We start from the raw sequence: 18,055 nt of genomic DNA on the forward strand, positions 1-18,055 counted from the left end.
GTAGAATTGAAAGTGAACGGCAACTTAAAAATATGTCTATAAAATTACAAACAGTCCTTGCCCAGGGAACTCGTAGTGTCTGTATTATTTGTTAAATAACTTATGATTAGCGCTGATGTTTTCAACAGTGTCCAAAACCTGCACTGACTGAAAATTAAAAATACACCTACAATATTAGATGGAATAGTTTAACCTAATTTTCCTTCCACTTCACTTCCAAGGGCTTCCTTCTGCCACCAGCTAAAACACCAAAACCCACCATAATGAAAAAGAATTTTGTGCAAATGTTGATCTTAATATCCGACCTAGAGTTCTATATTTTCTTTCCAGAGCCTTGTCTCATTTATCCATGTAAAAATCTGGAATAATTTCCAATAAAGTCAAAGGAGTTACTGCAGAATTAGGTGGGTTTAAACAAGGTCTGCTTGGAAATTAGAGTTTATAGCTTACTGAGTCAGTAAAGGGCAAAATTATTTTCAAATGTTTATCTATGAACACAATTACAACGTAACTGTTTACCTACCCTTACTTAATATTTTTTTAAATAATTCAAACCCTTTTTAAAATGGTGGAATGATAATTATACAATGATGGAAGATGAACTGAGTGCTTGAAGAATTTACTGCACCCGGGTTAGAAACGTTCAGTGAAATTTTAAGCCCTTTAAATCAATATTGTGCAACTTTTACATAACTTTTAGAGAACCTCATCAAGTAGTATCATGAGATTAACCCATAAACAGAAGAGTGTAAGTTCTGATGTAAATAGGAATTAATTTGATTATACACCTAAACATAGATGTTTTATACAATTATTTTAACAGCAACTGTATTTAGATGATACTTAAACATGTATTTAATGAAATCTCCCAATTTCTGTAAGAGGAAGTCTCTTAAATGTTTATTAATGTCTGTTCTTGCAGTCCTCCCAAATGACATCAAACACAATATTTTTATGTCGCAGATGTCAAAGGGATTCAGTATTCAAAAGTTTAGCAGGCCTGGGATGAGGAAGCTGTAAATGACATAAACGGGTCCTGATGACTTGCAGTTTTGTGCGTGACAGATCGATCTTATATGTGCTATCCAAGGTGTGAGGGAGGATTTCAGCAATCCTATACGAAGGATAGAACCACATGAAAGTAGGATGAGAAAATTTGGGTTTCTTTCTTTTTTTTTTTTTTTTTTAATTTTTCCCCAAGAGGGAAAATATTCTGCATCTGTTTTAGCACTAGATTTATCATTTCAACTTGTTCAATAGCATTTTAGGAAAACAGCTTCACAAAGCAGGAGCCCCTGGTAAGCAGGTTAAAAGCTGTAAGCATTAGGATCAGCCAGTGCTTCTATAAGACTAGACTCCTCTCTGGTTAATACATGAAATCATTGACTTACAAGTGATGAAACATTTAGGATAAGTCAGTTCTTCTCACACTGAATGGATAAAAGGTGGTTTATGGCCTTTATTACAAACTTTATGTCTGCTTTCTTCACTCCCAGAAGCATAAACCTGTTTTTCCTGCACAGTACATGCTGCTGGCATAAACCACAGGAGCTCTGCTCTGCATTCACCCTCTTCTGCTACGCTTCAGAGGCCAATCTGCAACCAGGGGATGCACAAATCTGCTAAAGCTAATCTTAAAATGAGCAATTCGTGGACATAATGGAGTTTCCTAAATTGTGTGAATGAAATGTGTTTTGCTTTCTCTCTCTCTCTCTCAAAAAAAAAAAAAAAAAAAAAAAAGGCTCCACTCCTGCAGGGACTGAGATGTTGTAAAGGCAGATTGTACTCTCTTGAATTTGTGCTGAAAACCACATGGCCAGCCCCAAAATGGCGATGCCAACAGAATAAAAATAACAACACAAATATTTTAATCATCACCCTAACCAGGGAACTTCAAAAAAGTCAGGGGACAAATTCCTCTGCTCTATTTCTTCAGTAAAATGTGGTGCTAACAGATCCAAATGCTCCTCTGTGTTTTAAAGCAATCTTCCGTTTGAGAGCCTCAGAATATTTAGCTTTTTCCTGCAAGGTGGGTGTTACCAAACAAGGCAATTAAACGACTTGCCCAAAGCTCTGCATGAGATCCAAGGCAAACTGGAGAGGTTCCCGTGGCCCGGCTGTAACCACGCCAGGCGTTTGTCTTTACCGTTTTGCTTATCTCCGCTTGCATAGCTGACTCCTTCCCCTGTTATTGCCTGTCTCGTTATATGTCCTGAATCTGCACACCCATATGAAAATGCAACACCTTCCAAAAATGCTGAGCTTTGTTTTTCTTCAAAAACAAACAAGTTAGTGAGCCTGGGATGAATGAATCGCCATAGGAACACATTAGAAAGGGATGCCAGAGCACACCAGCCCAGATCTGCCGTGGGTAGGTTAAGCAGCAAGGTGCAAAGCAGACAGTCAACTTGAAGTCAAAGAGAAGGATTTTCTTTCAGTGACACTTTTTTTTTTTTTAAAAATGTATTTAAAATTCTTCCCATATCCACAGAAAAAGGATTTTGAAAGCAACCCTCCATTGACTTCAGCGCAGCAACCAGGTGTAGCTGAAGGCAGATCTCAGCGATTCAGGCTGGCAGCCCAAGCTGCGGCTGCTTGCAAGGGGACCCCTTAGTCCAGTGGTTTCCATCCTTTTTGGATCTGTCCCTTCCAATGGATCTGCAGATTCCCACAGTGTGAATTTAAACCTAACGACAAGAAGTTTGTTTGGAGACCCACGGTGTCAGACTGTGGGCCACCGCTGACTGCCGGTCAGGGCTCCTAAACCACTGTACTAATGGTATCCCAAATGGTGACAGTAGGTTTGGTTCAGTATAATGAACAGTACAGAAAGGCAGGAGGATAACAACCGGAACAGCTGCAGCTAAAGCCCCTTGGGTGCCTCAGGAGGCTCTGACAATTGTTGTTTTGCAGAACCAACGATAAATCGGGTAAAAGAGGCCCACTGCGCAGGTAAGCTAGGAAACAGACACAGCATCTCTTTTCTGTTGTAATAGTACCACACAACAGTGACGTTGTCCTCTTGGTGAAGTAACAAATAATCCCATTTTCACAAATAGAAAGGATGGTAAGGACGGAAAAAGAAAGCCTTCATGAGAGCCATCCGTCCTCCAGTTCCTTGCCGGATGAACCTGATTTTTCCATAGGCAGACCAAGGCTGGTTATTGATTCTCAAGAAAGCAACAAATTCCCTCCTCGGCCCAGTGCATTATGCCAAGTGCATCCCTGATGCGATTCTGCTCAGAACAATCCTCTTGCTCCATGGATAAGCCTGCTCTTTGCTCCCTTGGCCTGAAGCAGCTCTCCCTCTGCTTCTCCTCAGAGGTGACTTGGGAATCAATTTCCATCCCTATTACCAAGTTCAAGCAATTGCACATCACAGACCAAAACCTATTTCATAACGTTTCTGAAGCTTCCAGGCAAACCCCAATTATATTTCTTCAACCAAGCTCACAAAATTTTTTGGGTTTGACTGCAGGAATAAAAGCAGATGAGTAATGCAAGGCTGAACATAGACATTTACAACCCCAAGAGCTGAACAACGCCCTTAACACTGTTTTACAACCCTTGTTTTTATAACATCATCTGCCTTGGTACAAGGGAACTTTATCAAGATATGCCACTCTAACCGTGATTTGTTTGTGTCCCTCTCCACCCTGCGTACAACTCTTTTTCTCTCTCTTTAGGGTACAGGAAGGGCAAAGCTTCCAGTACTGCAAGGTTTATTGTGCTGAAACAATTCTGATGTTGCCTTACTAACACCATTCTCCCTGTAATGCTTGCAAATGATTTGATGGTTCTTTGGGAAAGGACTAAAAGGAAAGCAAGCATAAAGGGAAGACAAGCAAGTACATAGATCACAATATTAATCTTAGTAGCCCATTGTGTCTGAATCCTCTTAATGTCATAATATATTAGTATCTACAGGGGGCTGGCTAAAGGGTCCAGCCATCCAGGACCCCGTCTCAGACAGAGCCAACAGCACAGACCTATAGAAAATGATGGGGGGAAAAAATATATATGTGGAGTACCATTGTCCCTGAATATTTTTCCACACTCCAGTCATTTGCTGCCCAGCAGCTTCTCAAGTCAGGATGCCTTTGTATTTGATGGCTCTTAGTGAATGTTGATAATAATAATAATTATCCCGTCAAAAGCACCCTTAAACCCCTGTTATTACTGCAAGACAATGTGAAAACACTGATGAGGAAAGAAGGCTCTACAGCTGTTGGCAAACCCCTGGCTTTTCTTGGCTGCGTCTCCACTAACCACATCTGGGACAGCTCTCTGACACGAAGGTCTGCTGGAATAGAATGGCCTGTGCCAGTCCTGGTCCTCTTTCTTACCCTATTAACTAGATAAATAGATAACTACGTTATCTATTATAGATGGTCCCTCGGCTGTATTATCTCCTGAACCACTGCTGGGAACTGTTTGAGAGAGACAGCACTGGCTGGCCATGCTCAGCCAGCCCAGGACACTTCTAAGATGTACGAAGAATGGGTTCCCTATGCCAGGAGATGTTCCTTACGCAGATGTAGTCGCTGATTTATACTTGGTTGTGATGGGTTTATAGCAAGCACGTCAAACACACTGCCTGCGGAAATCCCTTTGATAAGAAGGTAACTGTAGGCAGTGACATCCTAAAGGTGTTAAGAAAGAGATGTGTTGTTGGATGGGCGTCAAATCAGTTCCTATCACCCTGCCAATTCAGGTGAAACACGCAGAAAAAGGAAGCTATGGCTATATGGTGTGTACTCCCTGAACAGTCCTAGATAATGGATCAACTAATACTACCCAGGCTATGCTGCTGTCACTGCTGCTTTCTCTGTCATTCCAGATGGTCTTCAGTGGTATTTCAGCAATGAGCATGACATGCCTGCAGCTTTACCGACTGGCCCTGTTTTTTCTCAGCCATACGTTACTCACATTCTGCCAGGCTGACACACATTTGCATGTATTCGAACAGGGACAGAAACATTTTTCTTGCACTAGTGGTGGTGAGATGTACCCTTCATTTGCTCCTCCTTTTCCATATAATGCCTTTACGAGCATTATATGATGAAGTTGATTTGCCAGATTTGGCAATCAACAGATGGTGATGGGTATAGAGCTGAGATGCAGTATACCCATGCACATCTTGATAGACATACAGATACAAGTACACCAACAATCGACATGGATAAGATGGCAAATATATTCGATCCTCAATGAGGTGGTTTTAGAGCAATTCACTGACATACTTACGGAGCTGGTCAAGGATCATACCTTCTATGGTAATGGCTTGGTCTCCTCTCCTCTCCTGGGTCAGGGCTGCAGCACTGTGATGGTAAAGTTCTGCTCCACTTTTTGCAGACCCTAATCTGTTCACCAGCTAAAGAGAATCATGCAGTACCAAATGAAATGCAGGGTGTTTTTTTATAATAAAACCTTCCTATACTACATTACAAATTCATTGCAATTACATGACAACAGAAATGAAGATGTAACCCCAAACCTAAGCTAGGGTTTGAACACATTGCTGCTCGGTGGAGTTCACAATAACACTTTACCATAAATTACTTGTACAGACAAGTTACAGCACATCAGTTAATTTACAGTTAGCTGCAGTTTGCTCTGCAGCCTGTGGCTTGTCCTGGGGTAGCTCCTTCTCTACCAACAGGCGCACATTCCTGCTGTGGGCTGTTCAGGTGGTCACTGGAGGGGGTTTCTTTGGTTAGCATCAGTTAACCTACTGAGTCTTAATCAGCCAAGGGAATACCGGACCTTGGGATCTTAGCTAATGGTAATGCAAGGTAATCTGATGTTGCTAAAACTCTAGTATAAGTCTCTAAATTATTTCAAACTTCCTAAACACTTCTGTGAAATAACTGTGAAGTTGCTGTGAGCCGAGTTGTTTACCATGGGTCTGCTGACTCATCCTAATTTCCTGAACCAAAGTCAACTGTTTTTAGTTGAGCCCTGAGAGCTTATTACTATTTTATTACAATGAATAGAAAATATTTTACAGTACTTTTATTTTAACTTATCAGGTACTTCCACCTATGCTTGCTAAACAAACAGAAATGTCAGTGGTTTTTACTTCTATTTACACTTAATTTCTTTCTTTTGGCTTTGAATGGTTTCTGTGTAGCAGAATGAATCTGTCCTAATTTAAAGACATTCCAGAAACAACATGTTATGTCAGAACGGCCCTGAACTTTGTAAGAGGTACCTCTAGAGATCTGGATCTAAATCAAATCCACAGAGAAAGCTCACTCAATTATTATTTAAACCCCTAAACTCTCAGATCATAATATTCTGAAGCTTTTGGATGTTCACAATCCAGTTCTACTTCAGAAGAGCCTGACTTTTTTTATAAACATTTTTTATACGGCACGTGGTAGCAATTACTCAGTCACTAATCTCATGCATGGATCTCTCCTAGTAAAATTAATTCTCCTGTGTCAAGTCAGACAGCAGATCTTTAAATCTCTCCAAACTTACCTCACATTCATAGTGTCCCATATCTTCATTGGAAGGGTTCTTGACCACCAGGACTACCATGCCACTCCGTGGTTCACTGAAAGTCTGGTATTTAGTTGTGTCCTTCAACATTACACCATCTTTGTACCACCTGCATGTGGAAAACACTGAGCATAAGCCAGGAAAAAAATAATGAAGTCCTCAGCTCACTGATCCATCTATCAGACCAGCAGGCAAACAGCTCAAGATAGGTCTACAGGGGGGTAGAGCACACATGGATACTAAACTGCTCAGGTTTATGAGATTCTTCTCAGGAAATCTCACCAGTCAATGCAGGGAAAAGGGCTTCAAATCATGAGAATGTATGCTGAGGTGTTTGTCTGAATACCCCAGACTGGTCGCTGATAAAATCTATTCAGGTATAAGGCAGGGAGGATAAAGAAATGATAAAATTGTCAGGGCACTAGGTCTGATACAGTCCTGTCAGGGGTTATCTGTAGGTAGTTCTTTTCAGATTCTAGCCAGAACAAACAGGAGAATCCCAGGAACATTGGGATGAGGAAAAGCAAGCATTGGGATGGCGTTAAGGTGGAAGACAGAGAGAAGAAGGAGTCATAACGTTGAAAGTAAAGACAGGAGACTTCTGTCCATGCAAAATGGGAAAAAGAGGATTTGTTCCAGTGTGACTTGAAGAACTGACCTGATTTGAGGCCTAGGTGCTCCTTCAATAGTACAGGTAAACTGAGCATCTTCACCCTCGACAAAATAAGCATTTCTAACCTTGTTCACAAACCGTGGTGGCACTGCAAAGCAAAGATAAACGTAACCAGTAGCAGAAAATATGACCAGATATGAAGGATGTGTCCCTGGCCAGATAATTCTCATGATGTCTGCACACAGGATAAATGTAACTAGTAACAGAAAATAAGACCAGATATGCAGGATGTGTCCCTGACCAGATAATTCTCACGCTGTCCGCACACAAGGCACTAAAGACCAAATTTTTTGACCCAAGAGCAACTGACTGCACCTGTACATCAAAATTATTTTTTTTAGTATTATCCGGTAGATGTTATACAGACCTTCTGGATTGTCTTAGTATTTACGTGGAAGGTATTACACAGCAGACCCCTTTAAAACAATGCATCTGTGCAGAACTTTACCTTGAACAAGGATCTTTCCCAAGGTACTGGCGTTTCCAGCAGGACTGGAAGCAAAGCACATGTACTGTCCTGAGTCAACACCTGTTAGGTTGTCCAAGATCAATGTGCAGGAACCATCGGGATCTTCTATTATAATGTGATGGGGATCCACCTCCACAGGCTTTCCATCTTAAAGATAAAGGGAATTATTATTTTTTTAAAATAGCTTAGTAGCAATTATATTTTCTCCCTGGGAATTTCGTCCAGCTTTTCAGCTTGAGAGGACCAAGAGCTGCATTTGCTTTATTGCAGTTGATGTTGGCAGTTGAGGAATGAACTTTTCATCTTCATCCAGCTCTCTACAAAGTATCTTCTGGGCAAAGCACTGTTGAGGGACCTTATACATCACCAATCCTCATTTAAAAGTGAAATTCTCCCAGAATATGTGCTGTGCAGTTATAGCTCTGATTTGCTAGCCAAAGGAACACCTCCAAAGTGACTGTAAACATGCAGAACAGATCTTTACAAGGCATCAACTTAGAGCAAAGCTGTTTCCTCTGCAATACAGTAATGCCAAGTAATGCCAGGGAAAAGACTATGCCCACACAGCTGCCTGGGCTGTGACATGGAAACATCTGAGCTAGTTCAAATAAGTTGTTCATTTACTAGAAGCTGTCTAACTGCCACAGGTTGTGGCTCTATGCAGGCTAACCTGAAAAAGCAGGGTATATTAGCTCATAGGAAGATCTAAGTTACTTGGGTTGCTTAGTAGCTAACTTTAAGACTAGACTTGGGTATCTCTAGGTGGTCAGCTTTTAGATTCCCTGCTACCCGATTAGCACAAAGCAATACAGTTGAAGAACAACTGTGGACGGTGCATTTCGTGACTTGCTGCTCATACCTTTGTACCAGCTGACAGATGGCTTGGGAGCTCCTGTAACTTTGCAAGCCAGCTTGACCGTCTCTCCCAGCTCAGCTGTACAGTCTGCCAGCTCTTCCTCAAAGTCTGGAGGTACTGAAACACCAGAATGAGCATGTTAGTCTGGAGGAGGGGAGCTCTGTCCATAGGGTGGCGGCTGCAAAGTAAGGTAAGGATAGGTATCATTTTTGAAGATCTGTGAGGTTCAGAATGGAAAGCTGAACAGGGAATTTTAGCAGCTAATGACTTTCCAGGTGGCATGCTGTCCTTGCTTATCCGAGACTAAATTCAGTCTGTCAAATACCTGTTGTTGGCTATAAAGATGGGCCATAGAAAAAAAGGGGTTTGTTGCTTATCTGGAAGTATTTTATGTCATAATTTTAATAAGCCCATCCATTATTCATACACCACACAGCTACCACAGTTAAGATATTTCCCCAATTAAAATGCACCCTTGATATCCAAACTAGTATTCTGTTAGTCTCCGTACAATGATTTCTGTGCTTTGTTAAGGGACTTTTATTTTAATTTACTACTACCATATGAAACTACGCAAAATTATTCTGATAGTCTTCCTCATTAGAACACTTCACTAAAATAAAAAAAAAAAAATTAAATATCCAGACTTGTTTTCAGTGTATATACACTAAAACAAATTCTGTTCTGGCATTTTAAGACACCAAAAAGACACTGTAAAGGACATCATTTGTAGCTTATACCTGGACAATAAAGACCTGATATCCCTGCTGATAAATTTGTGGATAGAAAAACCAGTGGAATCTCAAATGACAGTGAGGATGAAGCAGCCTGAATGACGAGATAAAAATCCAAAGGAAACACATGTGGCCGGATTCAGCAACATAAGCCAGCAGTTGAATGGAGGATTCGGTACCCAACAAAGTCACAGGGGGGTTGAGACTGGTATGAGTAGGACTCTGGGTCAGGTCCTGAGAAAACTACCCGCTGGAGTCTGATCCTTTTCATGCAGCAGGCCAGGGCCCTTGTCACCAGATTCTGTGGTCATCTACCCTTCCACAATCCCTGCCAGATCAGATGCCTCTCCAGTGCCAGCTCTGCAATTTGTGTTTTAGAAGTTTCAATAATGTGTTTCTCTTCTCCAGTGATGCACATTTTCTGGGCTATTTTGCTGGAAAACAACATCCTCTGATTATTGACAAAAAAATGTATGAATATGATGACAGGCAACTGAGCAACCACTGTCTGATCCTCCATCGAATCCACATCAGTGGAAATAGCCAGGGATAGCCAGCTCTTCTCAGCTCATCAGCCTGTATTTTCCACGCTGGGATTATGGACTTTGAAGAGTAATTGGAAAGTCACTCGCCTGGCCTGCTATTGCCTAAAAACCTATACAGGTCCTGTGGGACCTCTGTCATGTAAACTTAATCGCTTCAGTGCTATACAGTCTTGTTTCCCTTGATGGTAAATGGAGAGAGTCAAACACCACTGTCCCACTGTGCTAAAGATGCCCTCCCTAGCTCAGGTGGAGGACCTAACGCTGCTATAACCACTCCAGTTAAAGCTCACTGCTTGCTGTCAAGTCATGAGAGTTGTTATTTACAACACTCTGCGATGTGATTAAAGGAAAACCTCCAACCCTAGCTCAGTTTAAGAGGTGGCAGATAACCCTAAATGGTTTCTCTCCCTCTTTTGCTAATCTCGTTCCTGAATCAGGGAGACCACGCAAAAAAAATACAGGAGGTTTGGGCTATCTCGGGCCATACTCACTCCAGACCGGCTCGCTGATCCGCTGCTGTATGCCACAGATCTCCTTCACCCAGGAGTTCTTGATATTCACTGTACGTGCCTGAAGGAGGTACTTGCGGACCAAGTCTTCCCGTTCATGCCAGATCTCAAATGCCCGGTCATCCCCTTCCACAAGGTCGTTCACATCTATGTTGTTCAGCTGCGCGACAGAAGGACCAGAGAGTCAACACACAGTCAGTGTTCTTAGGGCTGAATTTCAGCCAGGACCTTTCCCACAGCTGAATCCCAGAGTTTAGGACAGTTCAGATCTGAACTTAGCTTGTGTGAACCAGAACCATCTTCAATCAAGGTTCAAAATGGAAAAAAATATCGACGAGCAAGTCTGCTGCCAGCATGTACTCTCTTTAGCGGATCTAAGTTGTGCCATTCCCATTACAGCAATATTAGATGCTCCAACAGCAAAGGGATAATTTACATCACTTTTAAAGAGTTTTCATATTGCATGAGCAATGCAACATGGCTTTGGCTGAACAGCAATCAGGATCACTTTGCAAACCTTTCTCCAGTACACCTGACTTTCTGGTTACCAGATATAAATTTTCCTGGGAGTAATTATCACATTTCAGGGAAATACTATCCAGCATTAAAGGGTATCCCAAGGTGGGACACACTGCCATGCACAACTGCAGCGCTGTTGGGCCCAGGAGTAGCACAACTAAGGACTACATGAAAAGAAATTATAGAACAGCCACTCTCTGGACAAAGCACCATTTTTTTTCTTGGAAAATAAAATCCACCTATGAATATTGGTAAAGAAAGAGATAAGGTTTTTCAGAAAGCCTCAAATGGGCTTGTTCACAAACTTTTTTGTTTGGTTGGTTGATTTTTACTGGAGTTGAGCATCTACTGCCTTGTGAGAACTCCTTCTGCAATTTCTTGCAATTTTAACCTGAGCCTTGAATGTCTGAAGATGAGCTGATCAAATCCTCTGAATTTTTCATTTTTAAACAGGAATTGGTGTCAGAAAAGGACATAACCAGCGGAGAGAACCACTGGGAATATACAACTAAATTTACTACAACTGCCAAAACCAAAAATCTACAAATGCTAGCAAACACTATAGACAGAAAAATTCACATCAATATCATGTGCTTATGCAGTTAACTCGATGAGGTAAGAGATGACTGAACACTTGTACATGTCATCCCATTGCTTCCCAGTAAAAACCCACCCATGCTCCTGATAGTTTCTGACATGTTTCTGACAGGTTTAACAGAGAGATGTTGGGATAGACGTAGATTCTACTTGTGCTTCAAAGACTTTTAGAAACAAAGGAACTGCTCAAAAGGATTAGTGAAATGTCCAAGCTGGATATAAATGTTAAGTTCTAAATGACAAAGAAATGCTCTAGGTGAGGACATAATGATCAGACCTTCATGATGTTCTTGAAGATGTAACTGTAGGTGTCTGTCTTTGTGTCTCGCTTTGGTTTGCAGATCACAATATAGTTTTTGAAGAGGAAGACATGTCTTTTGTGTCCTTTCCAAGCCATCCTAGCTCCTGGAGCTCCTTCCCACACAATGAAGTGGCCCTGATAGGAAAAAGAAGGAAGAGCGCATAGTGATAAATCTGGAATCATTAGCACAATGATGTCTCACCATCATTTTTCAGCGAACAGACAATCAATGTTTACCGTCACATCGTCACCTTATGTATCTGTTTTATTACAGCACAGAAGATTGTTTCTAATGCTGAAAGCAATGCATTAGACTGACAGCACCAACAGTGGTGCACACAGCGGTTGTCATTGCATTCTCCTTTAAATAGTATTACTTGTTGCCAGAGAAACACAGAGCTCTTGTCAGGCAGGCACACTCTTGGAAATGGCAATGCTAATGGAAAACTGTATTTTGTGTGTTAGGCGGACACTTTATATGTTTACTTGGTCTCCTTCACCAGAGCAGGACATTCATTTCACATGCATCCAGACACACACAGCTCAGTTCGTGATGTGGGCTCCCCCCTGGCATCATTAGGGAGAAGTAAGCACTCTTGGGGTGTGATCAGATGTCTAGATGTGGATAGACGCAAGCCCATCCAAGTGTTACTGTTATTTAGCCTTACAACTTTGCTCAGCCATACACTGCGATTCCCAATAGGATACAAACAGGCAGAGTAAATGTCTTGCCCAGCACGACACAGTAAGTCTACAAAGAAGCAGGAATTTGAGTAAGGGTGTTGAAAGTCTTAGACTGGTGTCCTAATAGCTGCGTCATCTTTCCTCTGTGCCCCTAAACCACACATCTATTTCATGAGAGACACCTGGAGGAGCACACAGGTCTTCCGAAGATCTATGAACAGCTGTGGGAGAAACTTCCATAGGCTGACACAATGTTTTCACATGGAGTACATCCAATGTATGTATGCTGCGCTCCCTTGTATTAAGTTGCCCAGCCCATTAACCTCTTTGAAAGAACAGTGTAAATTTGAAAACATGTAGATGAAAAGGCTCAGTGAGCTTCTAACACCTGATGAATCAGCAGGAAAAACCCACTGATGCCAGTAATTTCAGGAGCTTGCCAATAGTGAGAGAGGAGGAGAAAAATATAAAATGCTTAAAATGTGGGGGCCCAGAACAAATCTGTTTCTGTTTGATGAGTGGCTTGGAAAGGCAAATGACTATATTATGTATGAATTGCTCTATAAGCATCTATGATCTAGTGCTTCAAACCTTAATCAAGCCAGGACATCCACCTCTCTGAACAGTACGAAAGGCAATAGGCAAATACTCACTCTCAGATATGATTTCTAAAGGAGCTTCTTGTAGGACCTAAGGCTACTTAGAAACTATTGAAGGCAGGCATAGCCCTAACCCTGACTGAGAAATTCCAGTTACCTGTCGGATGGGTTCACCAAGGCTTTCCAAGGTCCCAGGATAATTCTCAATGAGTGAGACATGGAGGTTGTTTTCTGCTCTTCGGGTGAGTGCAGACACAATGGCATAAGCCTGCTCCAGCAACGTGCAGTTTTGGCTATTTCTTGCTTTGTTTCGGATTAATTCCTGTAGAGCAATGAAGAAAATGTTACTGGGCAGTCAGAAAAAGACCCTCAACATTTCCTTGATAGTCAGAGTTTCTCGGTACCTGTTCCAGCTCTTTAGTCTGAGCAACTTTATGCCGTTCTTTTACCATATGCTGCTTAGCTACTAAAGTCACTTCTTTCCTACCCATTCTGCAGCCTTAATGTCAATGAGTCTGGCTTTTCCTTACATCAACTGATATTAAACAAAGATAAAGCTTAAGGAAATACCAGATATAATTCTGTGATTCAACACCAAAAAAAACCCAAAGCAATCCTAAATGTATCCAATGCATTTCTCTCACGCTTGCCCTGACGATGCCACAAGCCGAGCAGTTCACATGGTAGTGCTAAACTACAAGTCAGTACCAGATTAATAAAGAGAGAGGTTGGAAAAAACACAAAATGGCAGTTATCCTGTTCCGCTCATATTTGTTCCTGTTCCTTCTAGCAATGAAGGCATGGAAAGTCCCTGTGGTTGCTCTCTGTTCCAAGAGAACCTTCAAAATTTTGTTGTTTGTGTGCAGGCATGTGTTTAAAATTAGAAAGTTAATGTTCTTCAAACTATTCAAACTGCTCACTTACGTAACACTAGAATACAGAAATATTTCAGCATGAAATATACCCATCTTCCTGGGTATCCTAGTGCTATTTCTCATGAAAAATACTATTTAAAATGCCTCTCTGAAACATTTGTGGTCTGGGCTAGAACCTGGGATAGGAGGACAGATGAAGACTCGAAAGATGAAACATTTCAGGATTGTAGAATGGGACAAAGCTTTTCAGAAAACATAAATTTCATCTTACTAAACATCAGTATGAAACACAAGGAGAGAAAGTGGTAAGTCAGTATCTTACACACTGGAAACTGCTTATTTTTACAAATAATGGCTGCTGAGTGTGAAGCAAATTCATACTTGTCATGCATACATACATACATGTATCCATATATATATATATATGCACATATAAGCATACTTTTTTATATACGCATATGCACATATCTAAAGACCCCTCAGATAAAGCTGGCTGAACTTTATGGGGTTGGAGACTGAACATCTACCTGGATTTACATTTAGAAAAGTATTTCAAGAGCACCCTCACTGGTGGTGATTACTGACTGTCCTACTCAAGCAGCTTTCAATTGTATGTTGCATCAGAAGGAAGCCAAGAAATATGAAATATTTTCCTGCACAAGCTACACAAAGAACATAAACATATCTGATATAAGCGTATAAAAGAAACTCTTCACCTTGATTATAGTCTGATACTGCTGGATCCTGTTTATGGGTTTTTCCAGGTAGTGCTGCAGTGGTGGGATAAGTGGCTGTGAAGGGTCTTCATTAGTTAAAATTTCATCTGTGTATCTCTGAAAAAATGCATAGAAGAATGAAGAAAGGTTATAAAGAAAACAGAAAAGATTGCTCCCTGGAAATGCTCATATGATGCTGGTTCATAGACTTAACTCAGCCAAAGCTGGGCAGCTCTGCTGGACCTTACTAGCCCGTAGTTTGGACATCTGCAACCATCCCCCAGCCTTTACCAGACAGTTATCATTTCAGATTGCACGATGTCCAAAACGCTGAATTTGTCTGCTTTTCCAGTGCAGGGCTGACACTGGGGAAATGTGATCCAAAGCTTGCAGAACCAGATGGAGGGACAGGAGAGACCAGTGCTGTCAGCGGGTGGGAGGGCACGAGTGGGTGAGCTCAGTGCCAGATCTTGGTCGAGAGTGGTCCGTGTGTTTGCAATGCCAGCGACCAGATATCCCAGCACATGGAGCCTGTGACCTGTGCTTCCCACTCCAGATGCCAGCAACCGGAGCCAGTGAGGGTCTCAGCACTGGCACCTGGAGTGGTAAGCACAGGCCACAGGCTCTACAGGCTGGGATATCAGCCCCAGCTGGACGCATTTGCACCCATGAGCACCACATCAGTTGGAAAGGATAATCCTTTATAAATAAAATATTAATTATATTTTAAATATATATTATATTTTAAAAATAAATTTGCCACAGGTGAAAATGCGTACAACTCACCAGCAAACTTCAATCTGGACTAGATGCAGGAGACCCAGGGTCCAGGCACGGACATTAGGGAGGCTGAGAGCTTGTGCTGGTAACTTGAAGGATCTGTGAATGTGGGGCGAGTGTGAACATGTGCATTTCTTTTCTAGCAAACATCAGGTTGGACTAGCTGCTGAGTAGGAGGCTCATGGAGAGGGTAAAAGCACTCAGGCTCAGCACACAGGTATTGGACAGAGGGGCCATGCTTGCTACTCAAAGGGTCCACAAATATGCATGTGCTCATGGATCTGGAGCGTTGTGTGTACCCATTTTCACTAGTGAACTTCACTCCTGAGCAGCTGGAGCAGAGAAACAGGATTTGCCTATCTATACCTACGATTTATGTGAGTTTGCTTGGTTTTATACTGTCTCAAAACATCCCTTAATTACAACCATATTCATAGCTGTATAAACTTTATAATATTCATAAATGGATAAGCGTATGTAATTATGCTCCCATCTTGGTTGCACCTACCAGGAAGAGCTAGAGAGTGAACGCAGAATTATTATATTTGGCCAAGATTTCCCACAAAAAAAAAAAAAAATCCTTTTCAGGATCACATTTGATTAATAACTACATTTCTTGCTGCAGTGGGTTATAGGGTGCATGTTCCGCAGGTACTTTGGCTAATGTTTTACCTTGTAGAATTCCTGGACAGCTTTGCTGACCACAATCGACTCAGCCTGTACCCTCCCCACCAGGTACTGGATGTACTTATTAAAATCTGTTTCGTGCTTGATAAAGCACATGGCCACATCATCATCAGTGTCACATTTCTGCAAGCCTCGGAGGAAGACACTGCGGAGACAAAGAATAAAGGACATTTGAGGAGAAGGTGATGGAGTGAGGCTGGAACACAGCCCCGGCAGCCAGGCTTTTAAATCAGGCAATTTCAGGTTCAGAGAGATTAAAGGGAATGACTGGGGGAAACGAGGGGTGCTGCCACATTAGCATTAAACTTCTCACTGCCTCTTCATCCAGCATGGTGCTGTCCCTCATAATTCGGATGTATGAAATGCCCTGCAAGGAAGGTAGGGGTAACTTTCCAAGGCTTAGCTCAAGCTGGGAAGTTAACCCTTCCCCAGATCCTTATGCCTCAGTCTAAGGATCAAGGAGCCACCCACATGAGTGAAGACAGAGATCCCCACGGCTTCACAAAGGGTGTTGAGACAGGTTCACATGCACGAAGATTTTTAGCAGTGTTGGCAGCTGATGACATGCATCACCTCTTGCAGCTGAAGTTACTTTTGGGGAAAAACAAGAGGAGAGGCAGGTAGAAGAGAGAGGAGGGGGTAGAAAAGAGAAGAAAAATCTTTCCTCATGACCCAGCCAGGAAAACTGCCAGATGGCCCACGTAAGCATCTTCCCCATTGCAGAAGCGGTGTCCCCCGTAATGCTTTTCCCAGGGTAATTATATACGTTTCATCATAGACTGCTCAAACTCCTTACTGGCTGCTCCTGCTTCCAATGCTACCAGCACCAGCGGGAGCACACGCTGATCAGGGAAGATGCTGCGTGCTCACTGATCATTGAGCTTTGTGTGTGAGTATTATTGACACCCCTGACCCAATGTAAGCCAAAAGTTAGGACCACAGAGTAGGAAAATGGGGGAGAAAGGGTGATTCTCATGCTTTTGGCAGGGTCTTTCCACGACAGCAAGGGTCTCAAGGTGTAAAAGCAAGCCCCTTAGAAGTGGAAAACCTAAGGCACATAAGACATTGTACAACACCTCTTCTTCCTGGTGAGTAAAAGTATTTCAGCCTGGACTTTGGGAAGTTGCTTTGTGAGCAGCAGATCTGCAGTAAATCCTTTCTTGGAGCAGGCAGAGGCATTGCGCCAAGGTGCTGTGCCTGGGCAGCCTGCTTCAGCTGGGTGTGTTTTGAATGCATAGAGGCTGGCATCAGTTTTAGATGAATGTGCATCTCTATGAAGACACCACTGAAGTGCTTTTTACAAAAACCATGCTGCCTTTTTGTAATAATTCACTGTTTCTCTGTCAAATTCGCTTAAAAGGGTAAGAAATAAGCTAGACATATGAAGCCTTATAGCTCTGAAGGGTATTACAGGAGTCCCAGCCTGGTGCTATGCCATCATCTATCATCCCAAAAGGACCATTGATTCCCTTGCACTTTAGCACTGCCAGTGCTCCACATCCTTCACAGTAATAATAGTACTGTGGCTCTCACACCAGGTATGTCAGCCTGAACAGACAATTTGGTCTCGAATGAGGGCATGTGGAAATGCCCACCTGGAATGGAAGCGAGCAATGTCATCAACATTTCTGAAGATGGTGGATTTCTGACTAGCGACAGCTCCTGGGACATTGGAACAGGTCTCAGTGTACTTAAGGTGATGAGTCTGGAGGAACTGGAGATCCTGAATGTAATCCTCTTCCGAGATCAGCAGCTCTTGAATAAGAACACTGAAGGGAAGACAAATAAGCAAAAAGAAATCACAGAAAAATTATCACAACTCATCAATCCTTGACATGCTGAGAGACTTTTAGGCTCTAAAGTAGAGATACATGATCGGAGGAACAGACTCCCTGGAGTGTGTTGGCTAGATCCTCTCTGACCATCAGAGGAACTTGGACACCCTACTCATGGAGTGACATCTACCTCTCTCTTACAGACATCTACTCCTAGGGCAGATAAAAC

At 42.2% G+C, this 18,055-nt stretch overlaps 1 protein-coding gene across 1 annotated transcript in view; it reads right to left on the reverse strand.

Moving 5' to 3' along the window:
* The window catches only part of OBSCN (obscurin, cytoskeletal calmodulin and titin-interacting RhoGEF), a 184,233-nt gene that overhangs the window by 38,204 nt on the left and 127,974 nt on the right, over positions 1–18,055 (reverse strand). Inside the window, exons 82-92 of the mRNA XM_056336858.1 lie at positions 17,647–17,820; positions 16,037–16,196; positions 14,585–14,701; positions 13,151–13,315; positions 11,687–11,845; positions 10,276–10,453; positions 8,509–8,622; positions 7,629–7,796; positions 7,166–7,268; positions 6,487–6,616; positions 5,269–5,374 (exon numbers count right to left, since the gene is read on the reverse strand). Of these exons, the coding sequence (XP_056192833.1) occupies positions 5,269–5,374; positions 6,487–6,616; positions 7,166–7,268; positions 7,629–7,796; positions 8,509–8,622; positions 10,276–10,453; positions 11,687–11,845; positions 13,151–13,315; positions 14,585–14,701; positions 16,037–16,196; positions 17,647–17,820 (1,574 nt within the window). The remainder of the gene's footprint in view (positions 1–5,268; positions 5,375–6,486; positions 6,617–7,165; positions 7,269–7,628; positions 7,797–8,508; positions 8,623–10,275; positions 10,454–11,686; positions 11,846–13,150; positions 13,316–14,584; positions 14,702–16,036; positions 16,197–17,646; positions 17,821–18,055) is intronic.

Source organism: Falco biarmicus, chromosome 4 (assembly GCF_023638135.1).
Source record: "Falco biarmicus isolate bFalBia1 chromosome 4, bFalBia1.pri, whole genome shotgun sequence".
Lineage (NCBI taxonomy): Eukaryota > Metazoa > Chordata > Aves > Falconiformes > Falconidae > Falco > Falco biarmicus.